We start from the raw sequence: 27,927 nt of genomic DNA, 5'->3' as shown, positions 1-27,927 counted from the left end.
ATTAAACAGTACTAGGATATTAAACAGTACTAGGATATTAAACAGTACTTGGATATTAAGCAGTACTTGGATATTAAGCAGTACTTGGATATTAAGCAGTACTTGGATATTAAGCAGTACTTGGATATTAAGCAGTACTTGGATATTAAGCAGTACTTGGATATTAAGCAGTACTTAGATATTAAACTCTCTCATGAATATAATTTTGAGAACTGGCTTCAAAAGTAAACTCTGTCACCATTTGACCGGCGACCAAAAGCCTGGCGACCAAACGTCCGAGCACCGGAGCGGCCCTTGACATACCTCTTCAGAGCCGGAGCGGAAGATGAGCAGGTCGAAGGGGATGGCGGCCACGATGTCGATGAGGAACCATCCCTTGAAGTAGTGCTGGGCGATGCGGCCCGGGTGGCTGACCACCTCGTCGTTGCGGTTGACGTAAGTGGTGCGGAAGTTGATCAGGATGTCCACGATGAACATCACGTCCACCACCAGGTCCACCACGTTGAGCGGGTTGCACGTGTAACCGCACGTACGGCGACGGTCTTCCTCCACCTCGTTGAGGAGGAAGGCGGCCGAGTAGGGCGTGAAGATGGCCGTGTAGATGACCAGAAGTAGGATTAGCCAATCCCACATGGCCTTGAAGGGGCTGTAGTGGAGGATGGTCCAGCGGTGGATGCGAGGCGCTTGGAGTTTGTATTCGGGGAGAACGTCGGCGCCCAGTGACAGCACCTGCCGGACAAAAAAAAAACACGTTATTGGACGTCTACAAATACATAAAAATATTTCTGGTATACTGATCTAAACAGTCTTTGGCGGCCAATAGGAGGGGAAAAACTGAATAGGAACATGAATTTTAAAAAGTAGTGAAAATAGTAACAAAGCAAAAACGTGAAGATTACAATGAAGAAGAATTGCATGGTTTGGCATAACATGCAAAACTATAAATAGTACATAAAATCAATAAATAAAAAAAAATAAAAAAAATACACTTTAAACCTGCTCTGAATGTCTGAGCAATCAATAACCATTCAAAACATGAACAACCCCCTTTCGGCATCCCACAAAATCCCACTACTGACCGGTGCAAAAACCATATGATCCACCTCCAGCCCGCCATCCACATGCGCACCACAACTACATGCCAAAAAACTCCTCCGAAGCCTCCACAGCGCCACCTGCCTCATTCCTTCCCCTTTCTCCTGCATGATTCAGTTCACAATCCACAACAAAAAGCACTGGCCTTCCCCGGCGACCTCTCCACGGCGAAATGGCGCCTGTTAAAATCGGGAGCGCTATCACCCGCCTCTAACCACGTGACCCCATTTTGCATTGGACAGGGTGACGACCAATAAATGGCTGGATCAATTGATCTCTGCACAATTTGTTTGGCCTAAACTCTTTGCATGCAACTTTGCATGATGTCCTCCATCTCTAGACCATTAAAGTCTCTCTAACCAGAAACCAGAAATAAATATGAATGTTGTGTTGAAACTGTCCCAGCTGACAATAACCATCTTTAAAAAGCCACACACATTAAAGAAGAGCTTGTCTATATTTGGGAAAGAATGAAAAGAAGGCCAACGAAGGGTCAACCAAAGCCAAGTTTGTTGACCCAAGTGTGTCGGTGACACTTTTTAATCTACTTAAGCGACACCCAAGGCCTGGTGGGGGGGTGCCGAAGGGCCGGCGTGACCCGACGAATAAGCGTGGGGAGAAAATAAAGGCTAAGAAGAGTGTAAACACAACATGCAAACTGTCAGCCAGTTAGAATGAAGCTGGCAGCTAGTTTGGAGATCTTGGAGTTTGGGGATGTGATAACAAAGTAACATTTAAGTTTACAAGTAAAATGTGGAAAACAGAGTCAAAAAGCATAAATTTGGAAAAAGAATTGAGTAAAAAAAAGTTTGGGGTCATAAAGCTAAAATGAGAGTGTAAGAATTTAAAGGGTAAAAGGCAGAAACTACACTTTGCATATGGAAAATACTAGGTCCAAAAACACACTACACGCTCACTAAAGTGGAAAAACAAATGCTTGGTCAAGTAAATATCGCTTCACAAAGCCAAAAAAGAACAATTTAACCAAAGAGACAAATCTGGGCAAGTTAGACAAGTGGGAAAAAGAGTTAGAGTCCACAAAAGTGGATGTGGTCATGTGACAAAAACATCTCCTGACTTCCTGTAGTTTAACTGCGCAACTCCACATTAAATGGGGAAAGCGATGTAGCCTTACATACAAATTGTGTGCATTTAAAAAAAAAAAGCAAAAGTACTCACGGGCTGTAGTTTGTCCTTGAAGCTCATTTGTAAGTGCACTTCAGATCAAGACAGCAAACGATGGCGACCTCTGTCCGTGCATCTCCTATTCTCCCTCCCTCCCTACATTCTTCCCCCTTGCTCTCTTTGCCTCCCCCCTGACTCCCTCTTTCCCTCCCTCTCTACCTCCTTCTCTCTTTCTCTCTACACCCCGAATAAGGCCCAGCCCAGACATTGAAATTAGCCCCACGTGACAAATAACAAAATGCGCTAATAAAATGCTCCAAACAACAACTTAAGTAAAAGCTAGTAAATGACAAGTTCTCTAAGGGCCTGCGTGGGTTTTCTCCGGGTACTCCGATTTCCTCCCACATTCCAAAAACACAATTAAACATTTTAAATTGTCAACTGGGATAGGCTCCAGCACCCTCCTCCACCTCTGTGAGGATATACACTTAAAAAAATGAATAAATGTTAATACAAATACAATTAATTCAATTAAAATGAATAAAAACAGAAATAGTCTATAGTTATAGCCCCAAGTAACACTTTAAAGTATAAAAAAAAGTAAATAATTGTATGGGATTGGCATCAAATTAATTAAAACTTGGAAAATGGACTGTGATTGGTCACCTTTTAGTGCCAATGACAACATTAGACGTCCAACTGAGCATAAACCAATTTAAATATATTAAAATTCTAATTTAGAATAAACATTAAGTAAATATTACAGTCCTGCTATATAGTCCAAGTCATCACAATTTGAATGCCACTAATAAATATCCCAATAACACATCGTACTGTAGTTTAAAAACACTCATTTGAAAGTAAAGAATTCATGTGTACTTCTATATAAAATCCACATATACTGTGTGTAAGCCAGGGGGTGCCACAGACACACACACACACACACACAGAACAAACACAAAACACACACACACACACATAGATAGAGTCCCGCTCGATGCCGCTATGACGATATCAGAACGCTCGATAGCAACGAGGATCGATAACAACCTTCATTTCTGTTTTGGAAGGTGTCAATCGAAACCCAATTAAGCGGCCGACACTTTTATGGCGTGACGCAACAATAAAAGCCACGTAAAGGCAATTTTTTTTTCTCAGTGCGCCAGACCCGCCATATTGTTAGCCTGCAAGGTGTATTCATGGAAACGCTGCACTCCATATCCATTAGCTCAAGGGGCCAAGGTCAAATTCCAAAATCGCTCGATGGGCGGCAACAAACGCTTTCCGCTCGCTTTGTGCAAGTCAATCACAAAAAAATCCTGGCCAGTAAAAATACATAAATAAATGAATTAAAAAAAACCTGCATTTTGCCATATTTGGACTAACAAAGCCAAAATGAAAGGTTTTCCTAGCTTCTAAGTAAAGTTATGTTGTTCCATTCAATATCATTAACAATCTCAAAATACAGTAGTCTAACTCAGGGGTAGGGAAACTATGGCTCTGGAGCCACATGTGGCTCTTTTGATGGGTGCTGGTTTAACTGTTCATTAAAAAAAATTGATATTAAACTTGTAAGACACAAGTAGACCATTTAAACTAAAAATAGTAAACTGCACAATACTGTAAGATTCATTTAAAACTCACACACTTTTTAAGTGAATGTGAATCTAATGAGTAAAACAAAAACAAAGCTCAACAACATTTCCCAGAATATTCCATTTGTGCCTTTCCTTGATATTACAAGCGCTTCCTTGTGTGGAGGTGCTTTTGACACCGGGGGGGCGACGCGGTGTGCACGACGTGGAGACACATGTCACACCTCGGGGTGAGATTATTCCTCCCCGCACGTCATCTAGTGTCCTCGCCGAGAAGCCACGGGCCATCTTCCATTTTTAGACGCGCGAGTGTGCCACTGCATATGTGTTGGCCATCGCATGATAGACCGACCATAGCTAACCACATCAACCTGTCACACACAAAGGCAAGTGCAAGATTTTTTTTTTTTGGTTTCCCTGTAGGGGGTGGAGGAGCATAAAGTAGGAATCTAAATGTCACACTCACCTCCAGCTAAAAGATAAATGATAGCAAAAACACTGGAAAGATCTCAGCCAAGGCTCCACTATTTGTTCCCTGCCAAATGACTCCATCTAAATCCTTAAATGGAAATGGCAGCTCCACATGGACTAATATCCCACATGCACTGCTTCAAACTAAAACTCTGAGATGAGATTTTACCAAGGTGGTTGCGAGTGTTGGTTTACACTGCCTAAATCAGGGGTGGGCAAACTTTTGGGCCACATTGACTTTAAAAATTGGACAGTTGGTTTGGGTCAGCACAAGATATGATGCATATAAAAAAGTGCATCCGTTAACAGTACATATACAGTCTGGTTTACACTGTCTAAATGCTCAATCTGGATCAAATCTGGACTACAAAATTGATTTGATCTGCTTTTGAAGCAATAATCCTTCATTTTTCAAGGTGAAAACTTTAGTATTTAGCTACAAGGAGTACAGATCTCACCTGCGTTACTTGAGTCACCTTCTCGGTGACATTCTGCGTCCTGATTTTGCTGGGCGCGATGAACTCGATCTCGCCGGGCGAAGGCGGTCTGACGCGATCTGATCCAAAGGTGAGCGTCACCTGGGGGATGCGCCCGATGGTTCGGTGCCTCATCAGGTCGGAGTCTGAAGTCGAATTTATGCCGCTCGGCTTCAGACCTGAAAAACACAAAATGCAAGTCACTTTGGAGGTAGAAAAAAAACATAAGGTACCAATTTTTCGAAGTGGTTTGAAGACTCACTACTGTTTTTCCGGCTTTGGCCGGGTCCGGCGCTCCATTCGGATTTCTTCGGGTCCACGTCATCCAGCGAGGAGGCCCGCCGCATGCTACGGACGCTTTGACGCGAGCTGCTCTGGGATATAGACCCCCTGGGTAACGGCGTGCCCGCGTCCGGGCGCTCCGTCAAAAGAGAACGGCGCTTGGCGGAGGGTTGGGCCACGGGAGTGGGCGGATCCAGGTCTTGCTCGATCAGGGCCTCCGTCTCGGACTGCATGCAGTTCTCCTTGGACGGGATATGGAAATCCTTTAAGGGGACCTCCTCGCCGTCGGGCTTACAAATGTATATACACACACACAAGATTATTAGATAGATGACAATAGCAACAAGTATAAACAGTTTGAAGAGGTTGTTTGTGATGATGGCCATAGATTATATCCAACAGTAGTTTCTTGTCAAGTGAGTTTACTTCAGCCAGACGTTGCTCATATCTCAAATTTATGGTTGCCAGATTGAAAATAAACAGTCCAAGTATCTGGAAAAAATGGCTACAATACTACTAGGTATTTATCATTTCTTGTGAATTGAATTATAGAGAGAAAATGTATATTAGATTTATCATACACAACAATTATTATTCAAGAATTTCATGCCTAGCTCAGTCATGTCGTTTTTTAAATTAAAACTGGCATTTTTTATCATTTTTTTGCACTTGATTAAGTTTTAACTGAAAAATAGGTCACCATCTCATTTAAAGATGAGTCATTTAGCTTTATTAAAGTTTTTCTTTTAGAATGTCGCCCTTGCGAGATTACAAATAAACAAAAATCCCTTAAATAATTACTTTTAAATTCAGCTCAATAACTATGTTAACAGGAGACTAACTTTATACTCTGTACTGTAAGCAGAAAGTATAATCCCGTTTAAAAAAAAACGTTTGGTTAGTGTGAAAGACAGAGGAATGCGTTAATGTGTCCAATGTGACAAAGTGTCTTTCCGGATTGGTCGCTCAATGGATCCTGTCAGGAAGCGACATCCCTCAAAAAAAAAAAAACACACACAGCAGAAACGTCCAAACACGAGCTAGCCACTCATTTGTTTTTCATTTATCTCTTTAAGAACTTTCCACGTTCAAACAATTGGACGCGGCTGTTTAACGTTTGCACGGAATTTCATGCGAGTCGACCCAAAAAAGTAAGACTTTTGCACACTAGCTAATCAATATAGTCTGTTTATATGCAGAATCCATTGAAATTACCTGCAGGTAGTCCACCACCACTCCTTCAAATTGATCTTTGGGCAGCGACTGGCGCCGCATGGAGCGCAAAACTGGTAGTCGCATTTTCAGCCTGCGATTCTGACCTGAAAAAGAGTTAGTTTTCCATCAAAATGAGCAAAAAGACTCCATTTAAAGTCAAACTAGCCAAGTACAAAAGCAAAATAAACCCAAAAATGGATCAATAACAGCAGAAATGGTCCAAACACCCAACCAAAGACATGTTTTACTTAAAAAGTGGACACTATAAGGTGGCTTTCTTACAAAAGAGCAGGCCTTGGCTGACACGCTGCCTCAATCCAGATTTCTTGATGGTGCGGTCCACCATCTCGTGGAAGTCCAGGATGAACATGATGACCACGCTTTCCTCGTTCTTTACCGGGACCACGTCCACCGTGCACGGCCTGCACGTACCTGTCGTTGGGAGGAACTTAAAGTTAGAAAGTTTGGCAAATAAAAGCGCAGATTGCTGATGTTTTGGGTGGAATTACCTTCCTTGGCGTAGTAGAGGATTTCCACTTTGCGCTCTTCGGAGCCCAGCAAGGCTTGAGCCAGCTGAGCTAGCGCACTCTTCATGGTGCCGGGTCCCACTAGAAACTGGCAAGTGCAAGGTTGCTGCATGATCTCAGCTCGGGTGAAGCCGAACATCTGGCAGAAGGCCTCGTTGCAGTAGATGATGCCGCAGTTCTTCATCTGGGCGTTGGCAATCACAAACTTGCGATCTGACAAGAAAACACATCAACACGTTACTTTCCATTACAATTAATCTTTCCTTTTTCCCCCCATAAGAACAGATTCATGTTGTTTTGGAAGTTACAAGTTCCAAAACAAAGTCAACTGTAATTATGATAGAAGAACATTTAGTAATATAATATTATGACATTTTCTAGAGGGAAATCTTGAGTCATTAGGATGATTATCTACATTCAGTCTTCTTCTGATTGTAACTGTACAAGAAGATGTTGTCAATTGTAAAAACATGGCTTTATATTTACAAATTGATGTACAACAACACAATATGACTGTTGGTTATTAATACAGTCAACAATTATGTGGAGTGGAAGTAATGAGCGCAGCTTTCCAGGCTGCTTAACGTCAGCAGGGGGGTTCCTGAGAGGCCCCAAGAGAGAGAAAGAGAGAGCAGCTGGACATTTAACAGACATTTGCCTGGAAACGTCACCGCTTGTGTGCGTACGTGCGTGCTATTGAATACTGCACAATATATTGAGAAATATGCATTTATTACTGCCATTTGATTTGCAGCATTTCAGCCTTTTCTGTCACTTTTACTGCACTTTGTATTCATCCACTAATAGCAAAATCATCTAAAAAAATGACTTTTTTGGCTTTTTTTCTAATTCTAAGTACAAGATAATCTTGTTTTTGCATATCAAAGTTTAGTTTGAGTTGATTTATTGTGGTCAATAGTCATAATAGGTATATACAAATTCATTGGAACTTTGTTTGTAACCTGAATTTTTCCTACCAAGAGGTATTTTGTAAGTAGAGGTATGATTGCACATGTATTTTTTTTTCAATTTTTTTATGGACACACGCATTATATAGCTTGCTATATTGTCCTCCCTTTGTCAAATTTCAATGTGTCCCAAACAGGTGAGTACGCTGCCTAGCAACCGCCGCCAAGTGACAAAGAGGGTTAGAAAATGTCAATATGAGCAGCAGAGAAACATGTGAGGCGGCGGCACGGGAGGGAATTGTGGCCAGCCACAACAACATTAGGATAAAAGGCAGGAGGAGCATGATTGAACTTGGCACTTATTAAAGGCTGGAAAAGAGAGCGCGACGACCCCGACGGCGTCCCTCACGTACGACCAGGCCTTCAATAACGGATGCACAATCATACTATCCTATTGTAATATTTGAGTAGATCTTGTGTGCTTACGTTTCTCAATTCCAACGTCCTTGAAATAATTGTTTTTTAAAGTTGAAGGCATTTACAAAGTAGTCTTTCTCAATTTAAATGGACTTTTGGGAAGAAAGAAAAATGTTTAACTTTAGCAACTTGAGGGGAAAATGACTTTTTGTATTCTTAATGTTTTTGGGGGAAAGAAAAACAACTTATATCACCCTTGATATGACTTTTTTGAGACATTTAAGCACACAAAATCTGATTATTTAAAGTCATTGTAAGCACATCCACATTTTTAGGTGTGCAGGGTTCAAACACGACGGGAGACTTACTTTGTTCGTCGAATTTCCGGATGATGGTGTCGAGATAAGTGTTCTGGAGGGCGACGTGACCGCGTCTCACGGGCATCTTGACAACCACGACGATGACAATGCACGCACTTTCTAAATCGGCATCGGGAAGTGCCAAATTAGCAAAAAAAGTGCACGTGAAAAGCCCAGGAAGCCAAAGGATGGCGATGCTGATGCTGCCTGGAGGATGATGATGATGAGGATGATGATAAAGATGGTAAAGGCTGGTTGCCGGGGTGACAGAGAATGCAGGATGTGGCTTGCTGAATGAAAAATAAAAATGGAGGAAAAGTGCACTATAGTGCAGTTAATTGCAAATACTTTAGTGACAAATCCATTTGAGGAAAAAAGAGGTCAAAGGATAGAAAGGAAAGTGGCTGCCTTTTGTTTACCGACATTCTCCATCAAGTTTGCGTGCTAAGAAAGTACGCAGATGAACAAGAAGCTCATGTCGGCCCAAAATTGGTCCCATCTACTCCCAGCTGCTTTTCACCGTCTCCTGCGGGTCCACAACAGCCACCGCGTCAAGCCCGCCAGGACAAAGAGGAGTGGGAAAAAAGGCATGTGCTCGGCCTTTCAAAATAAGACGGTGGCTGTTGATGATTCTATGGGGGAACTAAAATGTAGCAGAACAGGTTAGAATTAAGCATGCAATAGTTTGAAGTTGGAGATTATCAATGTGTTTGCATTGAATTTCAAAAATTAAGCAGTTCAGGTCTGTTTGTAAATATTTAAAATATACTTACAAATTTCTTGACCTAGGACTTGTGTTATTTCTTTACTGTTATTCATTTGATCAAAAAATAAATTAAACTAAAACTTTTAGGTTAAAAAAAATAAATATACATATACATACATACATACATATACATATTATATATACCTACATAAATATATATATATATATATATATATATATATATATATATATATATATATATATATATATATATATATATATATATATATATATATATATATATATATATATATATATATATATATATATATATATATATATATATATATATATATATATATATATATATATATATATATATATATATATATATATATATATTTATGTAGGTATATATAATATGTATATATATATATATACATACATATACAATATACACATACATACATATACATACACATACATACATATACATATATATACACATACATACATATACATATATATACACATACATACATATACATATATATACACATACATACATATACATATATATACACACATACATACACATATATACATACATATATACACATATATATATACACACACACATATATATATATATATATGCACATTTTATTGTGATAGACAAGATGCGGGTGTTGTCATGTCTGTGTTTTGGCTTGACGACGGTGGTCTTGTCAGTGACAGAGTGCAGACCCTCATGGGCCTGCTTCACTCCACATCACAGCTCTGAAAATAGAAGCATCCCATCGCACTTGTGCTGCGATAAGAAGCAATTGTGTGTTCTCACTGCGTGCGTCAAGTCCAGCCAGCACAAAAAAAAACTTCAAAAAAACCCCAGCACAACTTCTGCTGCCCTTCAAATGCGCTACAGCTGCATGATGTCAAAAAGTTTTAAAGACTGACTTTACTCGGACAAATGTTTGGCTAAACAAGAAAAAAAAGCATAATTATACGTCAAAAATACAAATAAATACAATTGCTTTATCCCTCTATGGCCCTTAGAAAAGGAGGGTTGGCGAAAGGGAGCAGTGGTCTTTTTATCAGGATGGAATTTTCCTTTGGGCTCAATGCCGGCTGGCAGACATCATTCCTGTGATAAGCAACAATTCCACCCAACACGTGCCATTGTACTCCAAACAACGTGTCTTTAACTCCTTTGAAAGTGATTTGTTTCTTTAAACATTTAAAAGCTGACACAGCTTTAACCAGCCACGATTTACAATATTGTTTTTTAAACACTTCAAATAGTTTCTTCTTTCTGAGACTCCAATTGCCTTCAATTTCCAAAATTCCCACAATATTTAACACAGGTTTTGTTGTGTACCTTGTCTAAGTCTTCCACCCAAAAACAATGTTAACCTTTGACCTGAAAACACTTAAATAATAAAGGCCTAAAAATACATATGTGCTATAATTAAGCCAATATTGTATTAGCGTACTCTCACAATAAGATGCAACATAACAATAATAATGTTCTCATCATACCTACAATCCACACAAATACACACAGAAGCCTCCACAGTATTCACATGAGAGGGGGATTGTAAAAGTAGGGGGTCTTCAAATGAGAAGTGCAAATAAAACAGCGTAACCATGGCGACAGTTACAGACAGTGCAGCCGTCTCATTAGTGCTTTTCTATAGTACCACTGTTCCTCCAGCTTTTCTACCTGCACACTGTCAAAAAGACCACGGATAACCTGCAGCGTACACACACACACACACACACACACACACTCACTCAATTATGTCACAGTGAAATTGAAAAAAAATAAAAATAACGCTATTTATGTCCCATAAACTTCAGATACACTCCATAGTACCCAGAATACCAAGCATCCCTGGAGTCCAGGTTCCCAGTAAGGTCAAATCTCCTCAAAAATCATATATACCAACACACAAACATCAAATTAAAATATCTTACCTTAATTGTTTAAATAGACAATAGAAAATCAGAAGAAGAAAAAAACAATAATAGTATTCAATTAAATTGATCGCTGAAAGAAATACAATTAAAGTAAATCATGAAATGGGAGTAAATTAAAAATATATAGTTATAAAATAATGTCAAATTAATTTAAACAGATTTGAAAATATAAAACTCAATTAAAAAGCAACAACTTAAACAATAAAAAGAGAATGAGGTGGAAAATGTGAACAACAGTGCCTCACTGTGGACAATGTTAGCATTGCACCCTTTTACAAAATTGGTTATGAATTTTGAATTAAATTTGAAGGGGGTTTCTTTTTTACTCCTAACAGTAAATAAATTGCAGATTGTAAATCTATATTTGTTATTTTTTGCTCACTTGGTTTAAGGCAAAAACTTTAAAGCAGCCTCTTAAAACATGACACAAACACAGTAGAAATACAAACAAGACACATTGAGACAAGACATTTTTAAAAACTATATTTGATTCTAAGAGGCACTTTGTGAAGATAAAAAACAAAAAAATTAAACTCTGCTTTCTGTAAAATACATTTTGACTTTGCACTGCAAGTCCCGTCAAATAATATAGATACAAATAATGATACTGTACATGAATAACATGAACATAAATATGCATGAACATCATATAGAAATATCTAAACTAGCTCATTTGCTCATCCTTATTTTTAATCCTTGGTCACAACATTAGGTACACCTGCCACCTAATACAAGGATCTTTTTCTTTTTTAAAAATAAACTATAAAAATAATGCTCAATTTTAATTACCAGTTATTAAAATACTTGACATTAATGACTAATCTACATTTTAGGAACAGTTATCGGTAAATTATAACCTAAAAGACTAAAAAAATAATACAAATGTATATATTATTATAAAATACTAATATATGTCTATCAGTATACAGTATTTTTTAGTTTATTCAAGTTAAATAATTCCTGTAAAAGTGCTTTAAATAAAAAAATACTAAAACACAAGACTAATACATAAAATCTGTATTTTTTTTAGATTATTGTCAAAGTCTTTATTGAATTTTATTAAGTAAATATAATGCAGGTATACCTAATGTTGTGAACAAAGTCGTCATTTGGCCTAACCAACAAGCCCCCACATTTTCTTGAATTCGATCTGAATAAAAGTCTATTTTGCTATCCAAACCAAATCACCCGATTGTCGTCAAAATGAAGAAAATGAAGAATGAACACTTAATTTTCATCTTCTAACAGAACCTGGCCAGCCAAGGTTTGTCCTCCAAGTAAATAAAAAAGAACTTTGATCCAATGTTTGCAAAACCAGCTGCTTTTCAATATTTCTAATGGCAAAGCCAACTGGTCTATAAAAATATATAGAAGAAAAAAAATACAAGTCAACTGGCCCAGGGGCATTTAAAAAAAGTCACATATCTAACATTCATTTTTTAAAAAGTGCATCTGATTGGATCATCATTCAATACGTCTTTGTTCTTTGAGCTTTTGTGTTTGCAAAAAAAAATCCAAATTCGACTCCAAAAACTCATTTAAGAGCAGCCGTTTGGAAAATGTGAGGATTTGTGACCTTACGTTGCAATCCAGCAACAACTAAAAAAAACAACAACAATACCTTCCCGGTCACGAAACTCCCTCACAACTTACTACTACAAAAAAATTCCTTTACCAACACTACACATACCCTGAAACTAAGTCAATCGAGCATTGACAAATAGCACATACTCTAATGCTCGACTACAAACTTTCGGAGACCAACTGAAGGACTTTCTAGAACTTTCTTGACCGATCTTCGAACAAACTTGAACAACGGCCTAAACAAAGCAACCATTTAAAAACCCTTTGGAAACACAAGACCCGAAAACCCAAAACAGATCAAGTCAAAAGTCAAGACTACATGAGCAATACAGTGTACTTTAACTCCTCCATTTTAAAGGAGACTTAAATAAATGTCACTGGAGTTCTACATGGTCCAAAGCAAAAAGGGGCAATGACATCATCACTCTGCGCCTTCCCTTTCCAAGCTTATGGAGTGGAATTTAGCTACCGTATTTGTATTCGACACCTCACCTGGGCATCTCAGCTGTGCGAAAAGGGGTGCCTGAGCAGGTCTTCGGCGCTGGGGCGCCGCTCGGCCTCCACAAAGATGCGGCGGACAAAGTCATGCGCCAGCTCAGAGGTGCCTGCCGGCAACAGAGGCTTTGTGGGTTGCGTGGCGATCTTAAAGATGGCCGCCATGGCTTCGTACTCGGCCCAAGGGGGCTTTTCCGTTAGCATCTCCACCACTGTACAGCCGAGACCCCTGCACAGTTGGCATAATTTCAGGCAAGAACTAGTATTTTGATTGGCATGAGTACACAGACACAGAAGACATTGTAGACCTAGTTCAAAAACTGGAGCCACAGACAGAAAGTCCGTAAGGTGGGACCGTCTGCAGACTGGTTAAATATTGCGAATCACACTTGATTGAATGCCTGATTTAAAACCGTAACTCACATTAAAATGTACTTATTCTGAAACCTGTGGGCATAAGATTGGTATCAGTTAAACATAATCGGATAGCCATTCGAAAAATTGGCAACATAAACCCGGGATTTCTTTTTTCTTGCCTCCTATAAACAAAACAAACTCAATTTCAATTATCGGGGCTGGAAACTTTAGCATGAAATGTTAACTTAGCTGCAAAACTGTAACAAAAAAAAAACCTTGACAAAGACTTAGGCTCAAACTTATGAAATCCGAATGTAAAACCCTAAGTCAAAACCATGCTTCCGTAACTAAATACTTTTAGATTTTTTGAGATCAAGGTGGACTCACCAGACATCAGCCTTCCTGCCGTAGCCTTCCCCACTGATGACCTCCGGGCTCATCCAATAGGGAGTTCCAGTCACCGAGCGTACGGCGGTCCCGGACATGCAGATGGTCTGCAAGCGCTTGCTGGCCCCAAAGTCGCCCAGTTTGACGTTGCCCTCCGAGTCCCGAAGAATGTTGGCCCCTTGGAGCCAAATGCATATTTGGTATTGATCACAAAGTGAATTCTAGTTAACTTGAGTCAGACTTAAACATGCTCAGGACTTTCCTTGGTGAACTTTTGTCAAGTTTTCTCATTTTAGTTGCTTGAAATGTTGAAATTTAAAGGGTAACAAGAAGAAAAATTGTTTACCTTTGATATCCCTGTGCACAATCATGTTGCCGTGTAGGTAGGACATTCCCTCCAGGATCTGACGGGTGTACTTGCGGGTGACACTTTCCGTCAGCGCCCCGTAAGCCTTCAGCTGGTCTTTGACAGAACCCTAACAAGAAGTAAAACCATACTTTACATCCATGAACCACTTGGCAATCAAATAACTAGAACTAATGTCTGCTTAAAACATAGCTTTGGGGTATTTCTCTATGTATTTAAGGACACTGATTCAGTTTTTACTACAGGAACTACAGGTAATAATAAATCAAAATGTTCCTGGAATCTGAAGCATTTGGAGAAGCAATATTATGACTCCATGTCTTTTTTTATCTTGGGAGATTTTGGTTGAGACTGTGAAGCGGCTCAGGAACATTTTCTCTGTAGAAAAAAATGAAATGGACTTACCCCAGGCATGTACTGCATGAAGATGGTGAGCGTTTTTTCATTGCGGTCCCTCAGGCAACCGTAGTACTGCACGATGCGCTCATGGCGGAGGTTCTTCAACAACTGGATTTCACATTCCAAGGCGCTGACCTCCTGCAAGGACCACCAATGAAGTTCAACACAAACCCACCATATTATCAGATGGTATGAAGCACCAGTTTTGGTTAGTCACAAAATAGGAAACAGGTAAAAAATTGGGAAAGAAAAAATAGAAGATTGAATTGAATTTGCAATAAAATTCCCAATAAAATGTACAGCTTGTCTAAAACTTCCAAAAAACATTAGCATCATAATTCTTTGGATTCTAACAGCCTTTCTGCAATAATTAGTAGATGCAGTGACATCCAATTCATAAATATTTCATTTTCTGGAACTTTAGCAGCTTTAAAATCCATGGAAACTCATTTTGTCTGACGGCCCCTTAGTTCAAGTTCAAAAAATCCCAACAAAAATCAACTATTTCGGGCCAAAACCAAGAAAGAAAAACATACGAATCAATTCCCACTGACCTTGCTGGTCTCCGCACTTTCTGGATCGAACAGGACCTGTTTGGCGGCCAGCTCGCGTCCCGTATCCACATCATAGCACAGATACACCCGCCCGAAAGCCCCTTGACCCAGGAGCTTTCCTCGGCGCCATGTCACCGGAGCACTGGGAGCTGATAAAACCAACGCGTCAAATCCTTCATTTCGTTAACCTTCCACCTCCACCAAAAACATACATTTATGAGCAACGGGGCGTTCCTGAGGTCGTAGCCTGCCCTTAGTGTCCACCAGCTGCCAGCTTCCCAGGCTTTCTTCACTTCCATTGAGCGACCGGCGTGAAGGAACCAGGGTGAAGAGGTTCCCCTGGGGGCGCCGGATGCGGGGGAAGGTGCGTCGACCTGACATGGAGCGAAGAAATGGTTGATGTAGACATGCCATGAAAAGGTGGAGGTGGGGGTATACCTTCACTGAGGTCCTTGTGATGTAGCGAGACGTGGTAGCGGCGAGGGTACGTGCCCCCTTTGCCAACTAGGCCGTCGTAGGCATGGTTCTCACGATCTGGAGGTAGAGTAGACAAGAAATGGGCTTAGGGGTGCCTGAACTGGTTAAAACTGGGTTTAAAATTAAAAAAAAGTTTTTGGGCTATAGTTGGAGAAGCAGTTTTAGTGAGTGAATTATTCAAGGTATTTTTTTAATGGGATTTTTTGGGCCACCTATTTAAAGAGGCTTATTGTTGTGTGCTTTCTCACCTGAGAATTCTTGCCTGTTGTCGGGGTAACTCCTGGCTCGGTGCATGCGAGACTTTCTCAGGGAAGGACTAAAAAAAAAAAAAAAGCCCTTTCAACATGAATTCATTCATCATCCAAAAAGGGGTGCTGGAGCCTATCAGGCCCAATTGCAAACTACTCATCTTTAATAAAGATGTGAAACATTTGTTTTCTTTCTGTTAGTGAGTAACTGTCATCATTGAATTTTTTTGGTACTTTTATTTTATAATTGTGTAATATATTGTATCTATGGTAACTTTTAAGGAAGGCCAACCTGTCTGAGTTTCTGTCCAAAGACTGACAACTTCCAGAAAGTGAGTTCTCAGCACTGCTCCATGGATCCAAAACCTGTCGAGGACCAAAGTAAAAAAAAAAAAAACATTATCAGTGTGTTTTTTTATAATCATTCATGAAAGAGAAGTACCTAAGTGTTAAATATGGGTGTTTGGTTTCAATTTCAATTTCTGGAAACAGACATCAAGGATCTTTCCTGATCTTTTGAATTTTTTAATGAAAGCATGATGAAAGTTTTTTTTATGGTGTGTGTGTGTGTGTGTTTTTAATACAAATTGTGACTCACACACTGTTCACTGGTCTCGGGGATGAACTCGCCCTCGCTGTTGATGCTGGTGTAGGAACCTTGACGGCCTACCCTCTGTTGGCGTTCCGGCACATAGCCGGGAGGTGGCGAACTGCGACCCGTGTTCTGGGAACCTGCCCGATAGGTTGGAAAAAGGAAAATAAATAAATAAATATAACAAAAATGTCATTGCAGGCTTTCCAATGAAGAACATCATTGCATGTATTATTCATCATTTATGAAGTGTCCCAAAATCTATGCAATTTGATTTACATTAATAGTTTTCTATGGATTTTGACGCGCAAAAACCCTTACCGGTAGACAGGTGGCGCCCTCTCGACTCCGATACCGGATAAGCAATGCTAACATCTCCGGTGGATTGCGACGTCTTTACTCGAACTTGCTTGCAAGGCTGCAAAATGGAGATCAAGTCTTTGAAAACATTTCTTTGCGGTCAGGAAACCACAGTGTGGCAATTTTTGTTTCACAAAGTCCTGCTTGGCGTGCATTTGCGTCTCACATTTTCACATTGCTGCTCGAGCAGAAGGATCCGGATGCTTTTCATGTTGCCACTTCGGTCCAGGAGGTCAACGGCTTTGTCTAGGTCATCCTGGTCTCGCAGGGGGATGGATAACTGTCCATAGGTGACAAAAAAATGTTAAAATGGCCAATGGGTCATCAAAAATGTGGACAAATACCTCGTTGCTCATGTAATGGAGATCCAATTGTTGGCCAAACACTAGCTTGACTTTGGATTGGACTTCGTCAAACTGAACGGGCCGGCAAAAAACGAGGATCCTGAAAGAAGAAGATCAGCTTAGAGAATTCTGGTGAGCAAACCTGGCCTGCACTGAATGTCTTTAGAGGACGCAATTTAGGACATTTTTCTAAGGGAACGTAATGTTATTGAACTGGCTTTTTTTTGCATTATTTTTAGGCTCTTTCCAAGCTATGAAATATTTTTTTAATCATTTCAGGAGTGTTTTTTTTTGTCTAATTAAATAATCGACAAAACTAAAATTTTCAACATTCAAGTTAAGTGCAATATAGTTGACTTTATTATATATTGTTTACCAATTCCATAAAATGCATGACTATGGGGGCTTCTAAAATGAAGTTTTATCAAATTACGAATTCTGTATGGTGTGAAAGGTCGCAGTTTAAGTCAAAAACTTTGTCCTCAAAATTACCTCCTCTCGCCTGAGAACTCAAATTTGATCCTGACGTCCTCCTAAGAAAACACAAACACAAAGCTTTATTTAAAAGAAATTACAATGCAAAAGTACCCAAAACTTTGAGGATGACCCACCTGTCTTTTACCCTGAAAAGACGTCTGAACTTTCCCACCACCGCCGGCGCCGTACGAAAGGACGGGTTGGCGCCGCGTCATCTGCAGTGCCACCAGGTCCTTCATGATGGAGTGGAGAGCCTGTCGTTCATCTGGATCAGGACAAATGTCAATCACATTTAGGTCAAATATTTTAAGAACATTAAAGCCCAAAAGAGAGAATAAAATTGTTAAAGGAAAATGGCCACTATCAGAAAAGAGAACAAAAAAATGGCAAAACTGCTGCACCACAGTACTGGTAGGTATAAACCTGGCAACCCGGAACATACTCATGTCCTGCATCTGTATGTATTTTGCTGAAAACCAATTTTTTTTTACTTTTATGTTCCTTCTCTGATGTTTGATAACCAGGATTTTTTTAGAGATTTTTTTGGTCTTGTGTAGCTTGGACTAACATCACAGTAGGGAGAAGAAGAAGAAGCCCACGTTTTTTGGGGGGCATGGGAATGCAATCCTTCACCCACCACAGTCTGGAACACATTTCCTTTCAAAAAGTTCTGTTTCTCGTTGTCTGCGTTTTGGTGGACTTACTCATTGTGGCGACGCTGGCGTAGTCTTCAAAGCTTCAGGAACGTTGCGGAGCCAACTGCGATACACAAAACAAGAAGATTGGACTTTAAAAATCAGGCTTTTTCTGGGTAATGTTTTTCCTTCAGGAGGATATGAGCTGACAAAAGGTTATCAGACAGACTGGCAACTATTGTCGGGATGGGAGCGAGCCGGCCTCTCGGCATAACAAGGACGTGGCTATCAACAGCAAAACGCTGTTCCGTGTATAACAATCCTCAGAACTGCCAGCAATTAGTCAGGCCTATTTCATCAATGCATTGTCTTTCAAGAGCAACAGAGCCAGTATGAAGAAGGCCAGACTAATTCCTGGAAACCAGCTCATGACAAATGACTATTATTAGTTTGACCTTCGTCCACAGCCTCAACATTTATTAGTCTTAGCCACTTTATGTGTAAGCATCCGGACATTCCCTGAAAGCAACTTTTACAAATCCAAACGATTAGCATCATTAAGTACAATCTCTGTTGCATTGTCAATAATTACCCTTGGCCCACTTCACATACTGTAAACAATAAATCTGGCGCCATTTGTGTATTGGCTTTACAGCATTGTCAGTAATTAGTCTGGCCCACTTTGAGGACTGTTAGTTGTGTAGTGAATTAGCCTGGCCCGTGTAACATAAATAGTCTGTAAACTCGTCCAATTAAATTACAGGATCTTCTTCACCAATAGCAATTGAGTAGCATCTATTAATTTACCAGAAATTAATCGCAATTTTCCATTATTGTACTATACCAAATCGCCAGAATTTAGCCCGCCTTGTCTAGTCTAATATACTAAATCTGGTATTTTACATGTTAGTTGAGGTACTGTCAGAAGAATACTACAGTTTCTTCATTAAAGTTAAGTTCTGGAAATGTGATTTAAAACATTACCATTACAGTTAGTAAACAAAATTATGGCATGTTGACCTACGAGATTCATTTGCATGTCCAATATTTTCAGACTTGTGGAAACAACGTGTTTATAGGCCTTGCATATGCTTACTTCAGGAATTTCTTGGGAATAACAAGAGCTGTAAACAGACTACGAGATGCCCACTTATGCCGACTGCCTCTACTGCTGATTCTTATTAGGCCGACGGAATGCGGGGAATTTTGGATGCACGAGAGGCAGCACATTTACCAAGCCACTCTCTGCCATACCCACTTTATTTTCCTTGTATCACGTTTCCAGGACTGGCGGGATTTGCAAGGCCCCCGCCACAAACTGTTATAAACTCTTACGGCTGTTTAGTCTGAGCCTGTTTTTCCCAGTCATCATTTTATTCCACTATATTATCATAACTCGTACATGGGATGCTTTTGTCTTGTGAGCCCAATGCAATTGAATACAAAATATCACTAATCAGCCTTTTTAATCCCCTAAAATATCCAAATAAATTATTATTCTTGAGCCACGAATTTACATTTAACAAAAAGCATTGGGGCAACACAATACTATAAAATGAATCATCAAAATATAGAAAAGTGCACTGAAAAATACAACTACAATTAGAAAATCCTAAATATTTTTGAGATTAATAATAAAGAATAGAACACAAAAATGATTAAAATTAAACCTCTAGCATTATCAACAGCACTGAAAAACCCAAAAAAAGGTAAACTACCAAATATTAACATTGAACATATTAATATTGCTCATTTTCAAATATTTAGATGCAATATGAGCATTCATTCACTGTTTTATTTATGTATCCCATGCAAGTCCTGATGAAGCCATTTTTAGGGGTATACGTGACGTCACATTCGGGTACTAGTAGTACTCACCTGTATGGTCATTCGCTCCCACGAAGCCAGATGTGGTCCTCGTATTCCACGCATTCTCATCCCTCAAAATTGGTCACTTGTCCACGACGATAAAAACAAACTTTAAAAGGTCCACGAGGGGGCTTGGTTAGATTGGACTTGTTGCTTCCGAGATGTTACGAGGGCTGACATGTTGAAAAAACATGCCAATTATGATGGCGAAAAACATCTGGAGATGCTCGAAAAGATGCACCGTTGACTTAGTGTAGAGGAATCCATTTTGGGGCAAAAAATACAGTATGCAAGGGAATCCGAGTAGAGTTACGCCAAAACTCGTCCAAATTCGGTTCGTTTCCGATTCAGTTAAACGATAATATCAGGAAAAAGTAACAAAATAAAGCATCGGCACGATAGGATTAGTCTACCATAACTTTCTCCGAGCAAAACAAAGCGTACAATCCTACCTCCAACTTCCTGACAGAAAAAAAGTCATTTTAACACCGGAACTCGTGTTTTAACTTCCAAAACATAGTGGAAAAAGAGCCCAACATATTCGCGTCCTTCCTGCTAAATTTCCACCGCATTTTGTCGTCCAGATGGTCCATAAAACGTATTTTCATCCTGAAATTGTTTGTTCAGCAAACAAATTTGCATCGTGCAGCCACGGGAGCGCGCATACTTCGAATGTGTGACTGCGAGGACACGCACGCGTCACGTGTGGGCGGAGCAACGTGACGCAAGAGATGCGTTCAAGTCTGAAAGGAAATTTCGGCTTTTACAGCAAATTGATTCACGATTACGTTCCCAATCACTTTAAATTAGAATAACATTATTATATTTGTAAAATTATAAATTATATAGTCTCCATCCTGCAATTATGAGCTAATAAAACACTTGATTCAAATGTTTAAACCAACACCAGCATTTTTTATTTTTCATCCAAAAGCATGTAAAAAAAAAGAAACATGACAAATGCTCAAAATATTGAGACATAGAATAAAGGGCGATTTAAATGTAAATAAAGAGCATTTAAAGAAAAAAATAAGGGAACAGAAGGAAGACCACAAAGTGGAGTTCAAGCGTTCTTTTGCTGTAAGGCCACCTCAAGCCACAGGTCAAGTGTAAATAAAAAATAAAGAAATTCACATTGTAAAAAGACATACATTTAAAAGTAGTAGTAAAAGTAGTCTACCAGAGCAAAAATGACTCCTTTTTGAAAACCATCAACAGAAAGATGTTCACATTTGTACCTTGCTGAGTGACAAACAAAAGACAACATTTTCCACATACAGTACAAGAATTTTGATTTTTAAGCATTTACCATTTAAAAACTCATCACACGTACACATGTAACAGTAGTTAGAAATATTATACATTTTGTGGAGGCGTGAGGCGAGTGGGAATGCGGCATGAGTAGTCTACTTTTTGGAAAAAAAAGGCATGATAAAGGACATAATTCAAAAGATGGTTCTAAGGCTTCTTCTTAAAAATGCAAATATCAATCCGTTTCTTGGTCACAGCATGCTCGATTCACAGTAATAAAATTAACTGAGTCATTCAAGTGTCAGTGAAGTACCTAAAATGCGTTCATTTTTGTCGTCAAAACAAACATTAAAATGCTATTTCATTGTGGGTCAATTGAAATGGACATCGCAAACAGAGGCAACTTTGTTTAAAAAAAAAAAAAAGGCATTAAAATTGTTCTTTACGATACTTTCTCATATGAGCCAGTGTGTCAACAACAGGGGGCGCTCTACACTGGCAGTCAAACATGCAGCATGCATAATTTAATTGAGATAAGGGCCCCATTTTTGTGAAGGAATATAGGTCCAGGGGCCAAAATATTGGGGAATTATCTATGCCTGCCATGTTTAATGACATGCACAAACATTAAATGCATTTTGTGACATTTTGTCATGTTGCGTTCAATGACTGTCCTATTGTAAAATATGCAACTAAGTTTAATGAAGATTAGCTAACAAGGTCATAAAAATGATTTTTAAAATGACATGTGGGCTTTCAACAATGTCCAATTTGATGAATAATAGAGGTTAAGTCACCAATCACAAAAAAACGACAGCGCTATGTACAGAAAATTCACCCAAAAACGATCCAGGTGCTTGAAAATGAAATAAAAACCAATAACTATGTCATTTAAAGGCCGATCCAGTGGTTAAAATAAGGCCGTTGGGACCGACTCCTACCGACCACGTGTATAGAAAAAAAAATGAGAATGAATCACACACGCAGATACGATAAAAAAATTATGCGAGGTCACGTTACAGTACCCTGTTTGATGCCCCGTTAGGTGCTCGAGACTGCTGTAACATTGTAAAAAATCCTTGGGTGACACTGCCAATAAAGAGCCTGGGATAGTTGACCTGAGTGTGTGTGTATAAGTGTGTGTGTGTGTGTGTATGTGTGTATTTGTAAAATTGTTCCTGCTGTTGTAATAAAATGGTTGCAAATGAATAAGAAATAAACAAACTACACAACGGTTTCACACCCCACCCTCCTCGCCATAGCCAAGAAGGCTTTTGGTCACAATCAACTAGTTTGGAGAAACATAATAATAACAAAACAGTGGTGTAAATTATGGAAGGTTAAAAAAAAGGAAAAACGATTGTAGGCGATGATGTCACCTTTTTTTTGTATGGTTTCATGCCGTCTTGGTCATGTTTTCCGACTCCTTGGCGGTCCAGCGCTCCTTGTGTTGCTTGCGTCCGAAACCCTCGTCGTAGTTGCCTTTGCTCTTAAAGAGTTGTTTGAAATGTGGCTTGCAGTAGAATTGACCTTGCAGGGCGGCAAAGGTTCCCAGGCTGGATGGAGAAACAAGACCATAAAATAGCCAATTTTTTACGTTCCATAGAAATAAGTACTACAGTTTGTATACAAAGAGCGCAATTGAAAAGAGAGATCACCTGAGTTTGGTGTTGCAGTGCTTGCAGCAGAAGCACGAGGAGTGGAAGACTTGGTTGTCGGCCACCAGTCGCTCCATTGGATAGACCGTCTTCTCACAAGATGTGCACAACTCCTTCTGGGTTTTGAAGCTGAAAGACTGAAACACATACACCAAACAAGGTATACTTTGTTGAGAAGTTTATTTTATGAACTCTTCAATGAAAGACTACAAATGAGCAAATTGTATTTGGTGGAATTGTAACAGCCACAACTGGGAATGGAAGGCAAGTACTTATAAAAGTAATTGGTTCGTAACTTGAAAATGTCGTAAGTAGAGGTGTACTTTCTATCTAAACTCATTTGTTCCACAGTCCTCACACAACAACCAACTAAACTCTTTAAAATTGGTCAAAAAGTCCCAATTTTGTATGAAAGATGAGAGAAAACACCAAAATGAGAAAAAAATTGTAAGAAAAATTATTTTCAGGGCTGAAAGCCGTCCACTTTGTCGTACATTTTAGACTTTTACGTGTGCCCCATGTGTGTGAGTAAAAATATGCACCACGTTATATTTTTGAACAAAAAATACAGTAGAAATGAAGTTATAATGTGGATGTAACAAGCAACATGCAAACCAATGACATGACCCATATGACACAACCTTGTAAACAAAAAGCACCCAACATGAAAATGCGCAAATAACATTCGAACGTAAACTTAACACACACAACGGTGGATGTGAAACATTGAGACATTTTCCACCCATTTTTTCAACCAAATAAGCCCTTTAGCTACTAAAACATAATTTAACCAGGTAAAGAGAAGCTCCCAAATGGCAACTGTTCTGGTTCTGCTTAAGCAGTTTTATCTTGGGTTGCTATATCCCCAAAAAAATCCACCATAACAAAAACAAAAATCAAAGAACACTGGTCTGCCTCACCATCACGAGAATTTCTGTCTAGTTATTCAGAGAACAGAACCTTCTGAAAAAACCCTCGAGTCATACAACCACAAGCTGCTTCCAAAAAACTAAAAGAGAACATTATCTGATGACACGGAGCAGCCTGTCCTGCTCGCGAAAGGCCGAGGAGCATCAAAGTGGGACAAGAGTAAATAACCGCAGGCCTTAACTTGTCTGATTAAATTGGTTTTCTTACGTAAGCTCATTTAGCCTTGGCTGGGAGATGTGATTGGACGCAGAATGAACCCAACCGCTTGGGACTTTTCACCGTTTGGGTGTTTTTTTATTTAGAGTTAGAAACCAAAAAAAAAAACGCAAGCACAGGTTGTTTACCTTGGACCGCTGAACTGGTTTCTCCTCAGTGTTTCTGGTGTCCTGAGAAAGGATTTGAAAGATACGCGTCAGTTTAAGAACAAAAGTATGTTCTCACTGTACCTTTATTGATTTTACGACTAAACGCTCATTCCCATCTGATTTTTTTTTTTTAGATAATATCCCAGAGGACAGAAAGCTAAAATTGCACCACCGTGTCAAATATTTTAAAAAAATACAAACGCCTAAACTGAAAAAAATACTGTTAAATATGCAGATGCCACCTTTGTTTACAAAATATTTCAAGACAAAGCTACTCCAACGCAAGATTTTGTACAAAAAAATCCAACAAATCAACAAGGGCTGGCTCTATAGGTGACTGTGCAGTTCCCTTAAAAAAAAAAAACCTTGTTTTAAACAAAAATACTGCAACACTCTTTTCATCAGGTATAAAATATTGACATATAACTACAGTTGGAGTCCATGATTTGTAAATTTTAGGCTGATTTGAATAAAAACCACTGAACTCCAGTTTAGGCTGAAAACCTGGTCTGAGAGTTTTCTATAGCACATATTTACTCAAATGGGTAAAACAAGATTTGTTTTATAAAAAGTACTTTAAAAAATAATGTAAACAGTTGTAATACGGCATACACAATTTGAAATGACCAAAGAAATGTATAAAATAGGGGAAAAATTTAAAAGTTGCCAGATAAGAAACAGGCTTCCGTCTATTCCGTCTTCTTAGTTTGATGGAGCCGCCATGCTAGCTAAGGTTTCCTTATATGTACAATTAGAGGCAAAGAAAGAGGGTAGGAAGTGGTTACAACACGCTTCTTGCTCAGGCTCGTCTGGGCTAGGGTACTTGCTCAGCTAATAAATTAGGAAGCATAAAGCAGCTGATTCGGAGGAGCAAGTGAATAGAAATAAAGCAGCTTTTTGTCTCAACAGAAACAAGGAGCACTTTCATAGCAGGTTGGCAGACATTGGAAATTAAATTCACACTACAACTACCTATTACAAAAAAATAGCTTGTATTTTTGGATTAAACTCAAACTTTAAACTATTAATTTGAAAGCTATACATACAGAAATGTTCATTCCCCTTTGTAGTATTTTAACCCCTTTTCATTGCTTCATGTTATTTTTTATTGGTGTACAAATATTTGCCACACATGCAAGAGCAATTAGCTAAAAAGAAATGTAGCCTGTTTTTGACAGTCACATTCCATTACGGCCTCAACATGTATTGGTTGAATCCACAATGTAGTCACTAGCTATGCACAGAAAAAACAGAGGCGCTGGTATGAAGCAAAAAAACAGTTACCGTATTCACTCGCATATAAGCCACCCATTTAAAATTGCCTTAAAATATGGTAAATGTCTGTTAAGAAGAATAGGAATATATTCATCTTCTTTCCCATTGCTTATCTATCCCCAGATGGGTGATGCAGCATTTTTTTTGCAACAGCAACTTCCTTTCTGGGGACATAGCCAAAGTTCAGATAGAACTTCAGCCAAGCGTGCAGCTCTTTTCCATGTCGAGTGCTATTTATAACCCAAAGAAAATAGCTATATAAAAGTAAATTCCAACTCATTAAAGCAATACAACATTCATTGTGGATAGAAAACCAATTTGTTATTGTGTGGATACACAAACCTGCTTCTCAAAGAACTTCAAGTCATATTACACAAGCAATTTTTTTAAAATTCTCATAGGTTTCAGCAAAAAAAAATGAAATTCCGGCCATTTTTTTTTAGTGAGATGACACAATTTTCAGTTAAAACAAAACAAAAACACATGACAATAAAAGCATTCAATTAAATCTAATTTTGCAAAATTTGGGAAGGCATTAAATAATAATGTATGCCAATTGGATTTTTTTGTCTTCTGTGACGTCATGTCCAGATGATTAAATAACACATGTTAAAAAAAGACCCAAAATTATATCAATTTTATTATAGCTTGCACATAGATATTTTTTGCATCAGGGGTTCTATTTCTCTTCCGTAGGTTTCCAACTGCACTAATTATGGGAAACAATAATTTTAAAGAATACCAGTTGAACCACACGGTCGGAGAACCACAATAATTAGCACATAATTAAAATGACAGCCTGTCAATCACGCACTTGTAAATCGAGAGTGCCAAAGTACCCACTGTTCCGTTTGTGACTTATCCACTAGCTGTCTTGTATTTTGTTCACAAATGTAAAGCCTAGCATTTCTAACACTGTGTGAAACTGGTATTACAACACACTTGAGACACAAAAGGCGAGACAAAAGCCATTTCCTAAAAAAAAAAGACGACTCTTCTGATTAAAGGCATTCAATACTGAACATTAAGCACAAATTGCGGTAGACAAACATCCTTTGTGTTCAATTTAGAATAACCCAGCAAGATAACTTTTAATATACAACATAATTTAGAACCAAGGGTGCATATAAAGAGGTTAGATTGTTTGGTTTGATTAGAAAAATGCAGTTTTAATTGTGTAAAAATAGACGGCTAGCATGGAGCATCCCCCCCTCCTCGACAATCCGGACATCATCGCCTCACATAAAGGCAGCGTCGCGGCCGGGAGGGAGAGTTCGAATGCGGGGAAAGGAGAGGAAAGGGACCGGGGTTGAGGACTCACCATCTGGGCGTCTTGACGGGGTAACTCTCGTGTCAATTCCGGGGTTTGTGCAGCTTTTTGTGGAAGCAGATGCAGGTGAGTGATTGTGTGTCTTCCGCTCTCCGCTTTCTATACCCTGCCTTTTTTCTTCCCCCCACCAACAGGACGTCGCATGCCATTGGGCGGACTCGTCTGCTGATGCGTTGAGGGTAATCCGGACAAGTCAAACGTCGTACGAGGGCTATGTTTATTTTTAGACATAAAACGTACGGTAATCTTTTTAATAGTCGTATTTATGATCTTGTCATAGGCTCTTTATAAAACATGTGTAAGGAAAATACACGTTTTGATCACGTTTAATCAATCGCCATCAGAATTTATGAGGTCCGACTGTGACGAGGGTACTTGAACGTACGACTTTCGCTGAAGTAGTCTAAACATTACATTAATTCTACTAAAATATTGTTAAATTATTTTTAGTCAGCCATCTAATTACCTTATTTTAAATCGGTCAATTAGTATGTATTCCTTATTTTTAAATTTACTTGAGATCCACCTTTGAATGATTTGTTTTGGACGTCTGTTGCCGTCAATGGCTGCCAATTAAATCAGTTTTTTTAAGTTTCAAGGAAAGAAAAGTTGTGTATTTTTTAGAAGTGCTGTAAGTGGCAATGTGCCAACAATGCGGCATAGTGAAAGTAGAAACTGTATTTTTAGAGCAGCTTTGCTTTGTCTGCTTTTAAAAAGGACCTTTCAGGCCATCTGGACTGTTGTATATTGGCAAGAGGAAGCCGAGTGAGATACATCCCATAGATTTTCTCTGGGGCTAAAGCTGCTCGGTTGATAA

The 27,927-nt window shown here is 39.0% G+C and overlaps 3 protein-coding genes across 7 annotated transcripts in view; all 3 read right to left on the bottom strand.

Annotated features, from left to right (window-relative positions):
- The window catches only part of kcnh6a (potassium voltage-gated channel, subfamily H (eag-related), member 6a), a 19,218-nt gene extending 10,146 nt beyond the window's left edge, over positions 1-9,072 (bottom strand). For 3 of the 4 annotated variants that reach the window (XR_013328866.1, XM_077734097.1, XM_077734096.1), the window contains exons 1-8: positions 8,890-9,072; positions 8,480-8,590; positions 6,769-6,999; positions 6,542-6,691; positions 6,260-6,363; positions 5,025-5,334; positions 4,745-4,941; positions 304-729 (exon numbers count right to left, since the gene is read on the bottom strand). Coding sequence is in view for 3 of the 4 variants with exons in the window: in XM_077734097.1 (XP_077590223.1) it covers positions 304-729; positions 4,745-4,941; positions 5,025-5,334; positions 6,260-6,363; positions 6,542-6,691; positions 6,769-6,999; positions 8,480-8,590; positions 8,890-8,902 (1,542 nt within the window). In the remaining variant the exon portion in view is untranslated. The remainder of the gene's footprint in view (positions 1-303; positions 730-4,744; positions 4,942-5,024; positions 5,335-6,259; positions 6,364-6,541; positions 6,692-6,768; positions 7,000-8,479; positions 8,591-8,889) is intronic. The other variant, XM_077734095.1, reaches the window with a different exon arrangement.
- A 3,299-nt stretch (positions 9,073-12,371) lies between these two features.
- On the bottom strand, positions 12,372-20,969 carry map3k3 (mitogen-activated protein kinase kinase kinase 3). The gene is given in 16 exon segments (XM_077734315.1): positions 12,372-13,464; positions 13,980-14,157; positions 14,326-14,455; positions 14,752-14,883; positions 15,300-15,673; positions 15,738-15,833; positions 16,025-16,092; positions 16,317-16,390; positions 16,623-16,756; positions 16,938-17,034; positions 17,143-17,256; positions 17,321-17,420; positions 17,813-17,853; positions 17,932-18,062; positions 18,502-18,556; positions 20,311-20,969. Coding segments are annotated over 15 exon segments (1,896 nt in total). The 5' UTR covers positions 18,506-18,556; positions 20,311-20,969; the 3' UTR covers positions 12,372-13,241.
- Positions 20,970-22,694: 1,725 nt separating this feature from the next.
- Positions 22,695-27,306, bottom strand: limd2 (LIM domain containing 2). 2 transcript variants are annotated; one of them, XM_077734206.1, is made up of 4 exons: positions 27,102-27,306; positions 24,485-24,526; positions 23,211-23,347; positions 22,695-23,108 (listed from the first exon to the last, which is right to left on the bottom strand). In XM_077734206.1, the coding sequence occupies exons 1-4, from the start codon at positions 27,102-27,104 to the stop codon at positions 22,949-22,951; spliced, it is 342 nt and encodes a 113-aa protein (XP_077590332.1). In that variant the 5' UTR covers positions 27,105-27,306; the 3' UTR covers positions 22,695-22,948. The 2 variants fall into 2 exon arrangements, with proteins under 2 accessions (XP_077590332.1, XP_077590333.1); XM_077734207.1 differs by lacking the exon at positions 24,485-24,526 and having other exon boundaries at positions 27,102-27,305.
- Between the last annotated feature and the right edge of the window lie 621 nt (positions 27,307-27,927).

Source organism: Stigmatopora nigra, chromosome 15, assembly GCF_051989575.1.
Source record: "Stigmatopora nigra isolate UIUO_SnigA chromosome 15, RoL_Snig_1.1, whole genome shotgun sequence".
Classification (NCBI taxonomy): domain Eukaryota; kingdom Metazoa; phylum Chordata; class Actinopteri; order Syngnathiformes; family Syngnathidae; genus Stigmatopora; species Stigmatopora nigra.
The sequence above is the reverse complement of the archived record's forward strand: the minus strand, read 5'-3'. Positions and strand labels throughout refer to the sequence as shown.